At 31.9% G+C, this 8,057-nt stretch overlaps 1 protein-coding gene across 2 annotated transcripts in view; it reads right to left on the bottom strand.

Annotated features, from left to right (window-relative positions):
* Positions 1–276: 276 nt before the first annotated feature.
* LOC127702722 (uncharacterized) overlaps positions 277–8,057 on the bottom strand; it is a 167,898-nt gene continuing 160,117 nt past the window's right edge. For both annotated transcript variants that reach the window (XM_052207029.1, XM_052207028.1), the window contains exon 4: positions 277–3,618. In XM_052207029.1, coding sequence (XP_052062989.1) covers positions 3,440–3,618 — 179 coding nt within the window. In that variant the 3' untranslated portion in view covers positions 277–3,439. The remainder of the gene's footprint in view (positions 3,619–8,057) is intronic.

Raw genomic sequence — 8,057 nt, 5'->3', positions numbered from 1 at the left:
TACGAATGAAAAGTTTGATGTTCAGTTCGACGAACGGACGGACAAGATTATTGTTGTGTATCCTCCACTCACAAAGTGGGTATAATAATAGTATGTGAAACCGTATGCTCAATTTTGTATTTCATAGATTTTAGAATTGTTTATTGAAAGTTCGGAATAATTCGGCCTTAAAAACTGTTGGGCTAGTTGATGTGCTGGTTATACAATTACGGTTCTTATGTTACTTTAATGTTTGATACAAGTACCAACAAGTAGGCATTTTACAAAAACCACACAAAATATAAAATAATTTATTTGTCTACAATATAAAACAAATGGAATTGTCTGACATGTATAATAACGAAATCACAGAAAAGAAAACTATTGCTAAAAATAATTCAAGTTACAGAATCAATTTCATGCCAATCAGACTACTACATTTAATGGTTCATTGTCACAGAACATGTTTATTTATGGCACATGGATACTCTGTAGTCTGTATTATGTGCAAATGAAGGTAAATTTTAAAAGTGCAAAATGAGTCATGTTTAGAAATTCCGTTCAGTACCCTTTTGCCTTAATATGCTACCAATATTGGCTAACTGTATGATTTTTGTCTTAAAGAAGTGTACACAGTCGTGGTAACATGCAGAACATCATAGAAATTCGTGGCATACGCAACAAATAAAAAAAGAAGATGTGGGTATACGTGAATGAAACAGGAACCGAGCGACATAAATGACCAAAGGATGCATATTAATACCTTACCATGATAACAGAAACAAATCCGAAGAAACGTGCAACTAGTACGACTTATTACTGTCAAGCTGTTGACTAAATACGATTTCATTCTGTTCCGTAGAACTGGAGAAGTGGGTTACTAAAATGCTTTAAAGGATTAGATAATAAACTTAAATCTACCAAGTATTGGCAAACCTGAATCACGTGTCTGACAGATCCGACATGTGAGCAAACGTTACAACTCGCAAATGCCAAGCTGCTGGCTAAATATGACTCCTTGAATTAAATGATTTTTTTTTCCTTTTACACTGATTTTTGTTATTACAATATTTACTGAATATTTCATATCTGGTGACTTTGGCAATGCCTAAAATAATTAAAAGGTAGAGAATTTCTGATGAGTTGAAATATTGTATCTTGACATATATTGCATTCTATACTGTTAACTATTTGATAATATATATTGTCCCTCGCAGAATATCAAATCACAAGCTCGCGCAATATGATATACTGCTCTTGACAATATTCCTCATTACAAGTGGAATAACCCTATAGTACAAAATTGTTATCTTTTAGGATTAAAGTACAAATCCTGAGCAGATAAAAAATGGTTATGTGTGGAGAATGACAAATGACTTTTAACATCGATAATCTTCTGATACAAATCATGACAAAGAATATTACGTAAGTCAATTAATAATGGTCTTTCGAACGAATTGATCCTTAAATGAATAAACCTTCGTGTAAGAAATGTATCCATATTTCTAAGAATTTCGGAGAGCAATTAATACAAAGAACCAGTACCAGTCATAAAACAACATGTTGTCTTATAAAATGTTTACAATGAACATATATCATAGAAAATAACTACATCAATTTCAAATGTTCATTTATTTGAAGCATAGATATTTGTCACCGTGTAACAAATTCATGTAAATAGATGGTTCGATTTATTTCATCGTGACATTAAACATTAAAACTGCATTTATACATTTTTATGGGAAATATCCCAGTTATATTATTTTCTAACAAGTGGTTTAAATTTTATAAATTACTTTGATTTGAAAAGAGATCTTTTTAGGCTTTTAGTTTAACAATTTTTACACACATCTGTACTTGCAAATTGTGAGAGATTTCTTAGAATAATATATGTAAATGAAGGTTAAGTTTAACGGAACTGAATAAATACTTTCAAAACCGTTTTCCTTATAAATGCTGCCTATATTTGTCTTTAAAAATAAGAAGATGTGGTAGGATTGCCAATGAGACAACTCTCCACAAAAGACTAAATTACACAATAATTAACAACTATAGGTCACTGCACGCCTTCAATAATGAGCAATTATAGTGCCTGTTTGTTTTGGATGTCGACTATATTTTCTTGTTCTGTTGATTATTCCAAAAAAGAAGGGTCTGCATTTTCTAATTTGATATCAAATGTTTAATTCTGTTATTTTTTGTCAAATTCAATTTAGAGTTAAATTGTAATTCAAAATGAATAAATACATGTTTAATGCTGTTCTACTTATTCATTCGAAATAGTCTCCACATTTTGTACACGTATACATTCTAAATAGTCTCCACTCTTTGTATACTATCTTATACATTCTAAAAAGTTTTCAATCTTTGTACACTATCTTATACATTCTAAAGAGTCTTCACTCTTTGTACACTATCTTATACATTCTAAAGAGTCTTCACTTTTCGTAAACTATCTTATACATTCTAAAGAGTCTTCACTCTTTGTACACTATCTTATACATTCAAAAGAATCTTCACTCTTTGTACACTATCTTATACATTCTAAAGAGTCTTCACTCTTTGTACACTATCTTATACATTCTAAAGAGTCTTCACTCTTTGTACACTATCTTATACATTCTAAAGAGTCTTCACTTTTTGTACACTATCTTATACGTTCTAAAGAGTCTTCACTCTTTGTACACTATCATATACATCCTAAAGAGTCTTCACTCTTTGTACACTATCTTATACATTCTAAAGAGTCTTCATTCTTTGTACACTATCTTATACATTCTAAAGAGTCTTCACTCTTTGTACACTATCTTATACATTCTAATGAGTCTTCATTCACTGTGCATAATTACCTTTGGCCTTTCACGTGTGTTCGTACCAGTGCTTATAAAACGACTTAAATGTTCAAACGTCTTTTGATTATACATGTAAGTACCAGAAAGGACATAAATCGGTATCTTTTTTTTCTTATTTCAAGAAAAAAATTACAAAAAAAAACCCATTTCTGTCTCCACTAAAATAGGTAGAAACATGTATGGTTTTTGACATGTCTTTAAGCACTATTCCAAAGATTAGGTGTAATAAGAATGCAAATAAAACATACATAGTACAATGTATACATGTACACTCCCTTTTAGCCTAAAAAACATACTTATTTCGTGCCTCCTGGTAGTGTAGGTAGGTAGGTAGGTAAAATATCTTTTTAACTTTTTATATAGACGTTACATGCATAGTGAAATATTCTGGTCTTTGTCGGTGCTTTACTAAAATTTTCCATAACGTTTGTAAGGGTAGAAGTGACAATTTAGGGGAGGTAGGGAGGCAGAAAACACAGCTACATTTTTTGGCCTCGATATTTATAAAATTCAATTCATAATAAGTTTTAGAGGGATACAAGTTAGTCTCCTAATACCCATTTGGTCTCTTTTACTCTACAAACACACTTCACAATCTGAATCAACTATTATGTTAGCATATACTCTCGAATACCATTTTTTACAAAGTCTCTAAATAACTGTTCGGAATGCTTCATCTTATACATTAAGGCATTAGAAACCGCATGTTCAGTGTCGGCAACTGTTATCATTTCAATAAAACGTCCAAGTGACGTTAATCCTCTTATGGCAGGATTTATATCTAAACCTGTAAATACAAGAATGTGAAATGTCATTCATTTATATAAAAAAATCAACATATCTTGCGTTATATGAGGCATGTTTATTTATTGCCTAAATACACATTTTACATCAACTCTTATTCTTTTTATTGAGTAGATTAAAATGATTTATTCACTGTAGATAAAAATGAATATCTGTTTAGAGAAAATATAAGTACTAGTATTAATCTAAACTTTTGTAAACTTAAGAAAAATAACAGCTCTGTCACTGAGATGAAATGAATATAAACAGCTGCTTGTTAAGGATATACATGTATATATGTATCAAAATTTAACGGTAAATTGCAAAGCAAGTCATGAAATGTAACTGCTATAAATGCAGGTGTTCAATAGAAACATTAAGTTTGTATTTTTTGTGTTTGTCAACATATAAAATAAATTGATGTGAAATAAGTTGTAAAAAATGATATGTACAGACTTCATTTCTGATACTGATTTTATAAAAATGATTTTTAAATTTGATGTCCTAGACGTATAACCTCCATGACCAATTTCTAAAGCTTGTGTTCACGAATTAAATCTCTTAACAGCGGCACTCAAATTGCTTTCCTTGGATTAAATACGTTTGCAAGTTATGGCAATACACAGAAGTCACCGAAACGTCATCAACCTAAACAATGTGGAATCTCATGAAATTTCGAAAGTCACTGTATGCATTAAAAATCAATATCTTATCATCAAATTGAAGCGTCGTCTAAGGAGTAATATGACTGGGATTTTGAAATATAGTGTCAGATGGAAGTTAGGTGACAAGCACGTAAGATCCATATTAGAAAATACACTCATCTGTCTAATTAGTTTAAGCATTACGTCACTGTAACGATCACCCAATACGTGGCAGCGAACGTATCACATTTGATGTGTAACAGTCAGTTGTTCTTTCTCATAATTCCAAAGTGTTAACTCTTTATAGAAACAACGTCAACTCGACGTCTCCCTTAATGGCAATATCGATACTAAATTGAATGTTAAAGAGAAGTGTATGTTTGGCTGTGTAGGATGTATAGATACGAGGTTTATTTCTGGGCGGAACGAGTGCGTTAAAAATACGAGGCCTCGTGAAAGGAGAGTGCTACGCTCTCTGTACGTTAAAAAATACCTAACAAAACCTCCTGGTCGAGCTACATTCCACAACATTTAACTACTGGGTTATGTTCGTTTGTATTCAAGCTGAATGTGCATAAACTTTTTTTCCAATGAAGGGGTAGCAATTAGCAATCAATCAATCTCTCTTTCTAATCATGTCGCCATAAGAAAATGCCCTAGTATGTCGTTCAAAACTGAAATTATGCCCATTTGTTTGGACATTTTCTTATATAGCTATAAGAAGATGTGGTATGAGTGCCAATGAGACAACTCTCCATCCAAGTCACAGTTTGTAAAAGTAAACCATTATATGTCAAAGTACGGCCTTCAACACGGAGCCTTGGCTCACACCGAACAGCAAGGGCCCCAAAAATTACTAGTGTAAAACCATTCAAACAGGAGTTATAATCCACTTTTTACTCTTTGATTTTTTAGTCTTGAAAAAACAACAACTTTACGACTTAAGAAAGAAATTGCCAGCTTAGTGTTTGTTCCGTAAAAGATAAAACTTGCTGTTCCTAATTGACTGGCACGTTCAAAAGTTAATTAAAGATCTACTTGTAAATACTTTTCTGTTGTGCCTTATACTAGAACCGAAGGGTGCATTATGAATACAATTGTAAAATGATAGGTTTAAAATTAATTTCATAGGTATCCAAGATTTTGTCGGTTTCACTTTGACTTCAGAGTTTTGATTCTTCTATTTGTATCTTCCGCCTCTGTTTACCACGTTCTGTGATTAATTGTAACACTATAATGAAATGTATAATAATTGAGTAATTTCTATTGCAGACCTTTTGCAATTAAAGGTTTATGTATCCTAGAAGACCGTAGCTCTTAACACATATTTCTAATGCTAATGATGTGAGGTTGTTATTGATCCATACCGCAACATCCCTAATTTTCGTATCTAAATCTTCTATAATCACCAATCAAAAAATAGAATAAATATGTCAATTAAACCTGATTATACCTAACATTATTATTGTCTTGTTTATTCGATCGAAGTGTCTTCTCACATCAACTAACGACTTAATAGCCATGAACACAATGGAAATGTTTAGTGCCAATATATGTTGTTTTCAGAGAACCAGAAAAACCTTCGTTATGATCCAATGTCGTTAATGTGAATTGCTGCAATAACTTGGCAGCAGACGCATAGCTTTAGTTGGTTAACGAACTACATACAAAGTTAGATTTTTTTTTAGTTCAATTAATGATCAATATGAACATCTAACAAGATTGATTCTAATTCAATTAGATTAAGTTTCAAATCTGAGATGTAGAAAGATGAATTATTTTGACCCTGATATTACATTTTTTTCAATCTTAATCTAATTAATTTCTAGCTTTCACGTTACCAGTTCTGTGGTTTTCCATTTTGTTATGTAACAAATATAATAGAAAGTTAATCTATTCCAAATCAGATATTTGCCTTGCCCATTTCTACCGTCAAAAGATTGATTTGTGTGTGCTGGTTTACCTACTTTTGCGCGAATTTGAGTTTCGACATGAAAAACGTTTGTGCGAACGAAATGGTATTTTAGTTCGCAAACATAATTATATCAAAAGCGTAACATGTCACTAGTAAACCAATTTTTATCTGAAACGGTCATTTTGACCTGAACAGCTCTTTAAAGACTGCACAACAAACTATTATGTTATTTTCAGTATTTCGGTAAATTTTCAGACTTTTCCAATGCAGTTAATTCAGTACTGTTCTGACATTCGCTTGCAGTAAATGAAGATATGTATAGTGTATTATCAGACTTTTTAGTACTTGTAATTCACATCAATAGCATACTGAATTGTCTGGTAAGCTTCTGAACAGTTCTAGATTGACTGTAAGGAAATTGTCTGAAAAATACTGAATATACCACAATAGATAAGTCTGAAAGTTGACTGAAAGAGTGAAGATGAATGAATAATTCATTTAGACTTTTCATAATGAACGCTTAAGACTAAAATTCATTTACAAGTAAATTCATAAATTAAAAACAATGTGTATTTCATGGAAAGGAAAATCCTGAACCTTCTAAGTATATACATGATAGTCTAGAGTAAAACAAGGTAAGTAAGTTCTCGACAGGAACAATCTATAAGTCAGTCCTTGCACGTCCTTGTCACCCAGTGGTTTGAGGTAAAATTTCTAAATTTGTTATATAGAGATCTACATTGTCTGTTTAATTAATTCGCATCAACGTAGTAATTTCAACAGGTAAATTTCGAGCAACCTAATGAGTTTTGTCGCGCAAACATGGAACGGTTTAAGCTCAAACGTAACGCGCCGGTGTGCTAAACGTTAATAAGCACATCTTTAATACTTATTCATGACATTAATTATCATATTGATATATTTTAATTATATTGTCTTTGTGTTTATTTTTCGTTTCATCTCTTCAAAAAATCGAATTGACATCTCTGTGTCAAGCAGACAAAGTAGCACATCACCAGCAGCGGATCCAAATTTCGCAGAAAGGAAGGCGTAGTTATCAAGAGCCGCAATGTGTAATTGATTTACGATTTTGTGCCAAAATATGATATTTGTTTTCTATCAAAGGGGTACGCCCTCTATGCCTCCACATGACATCGTCTCTGAATAAAAGAAAACATGCCTCCCTAATCGTTCACTTTTTTTCTCCCTGTTGACGAAATTTGCTTTTAATCCTTTAATCAATGTCACGCGCTTAGAAGTCATGCATCATGTCATATTTGTTGCTCAGTCTTTATTTTTCTATGTTGTGTTTTGTGTAATGTTGTTTGTCTGTTGTTTGTCTGTAGTTTTTTTTCTTTTTTTAGCCATTGCGTTGTCAGTTTATTTTCGACTTATGAGTTTGAATGCTCCTTTGGTGTTTTACGCCTCTCTTTTTGACCTATCCGAAATGGAAACCACAACCCCTTCATTTGGAAAGAACACGCTATAAGGAGATTTGCAATGTTTCTACTAAGAGAATTTGAATTTTTTGCTTGCCAGTGTGAATCTTGTCCTGACTTTAAATACTTAGATAGAAATTGACGATTAAATTTACAATTTATGAAAGTTAACTGTAGTTCTCCCCGGGTGTTTGAAATTATTAAATGGTTTCGGAAACAACCATAGATGAATATTTATTCTATGACTATTACACATAATAGTTTATCCGTAATGCCAAATGTCTTAATAAATTTACATTGTGTTTAATTTCTTGAGAAAGACAAACCGAACCCTTCGACAACTGTCGACGTTGTGCTATTTTTAGAATGGAATTAGATAATTTTTTTACGTATTTACATTCAGAATATAAATAATGTATGTGACATTGACGACAGTAGCACGTAG

The sequence above is a fragment of the Mytilus californianus genome, unplaced genomic scaffold, assembly GCF_021869535.1.
Source record: "Mytilus californianus isolate M0D057914Y unplaced genomic scaffold, xbMytCali1.0.p SCAF_5, whole genome shotgun sequence".
Taxonomy (NCBI): Eukaryota; Metazoa; Mollusca; class Bivalvia; order Mytilida; family Mytilidae; genus Mytilus; species Mytilus californianus.
Note: the sequence above shows the minus strand (reverse complement) of the source record. Positions and strands in the feature narration are given on the sequence as shown.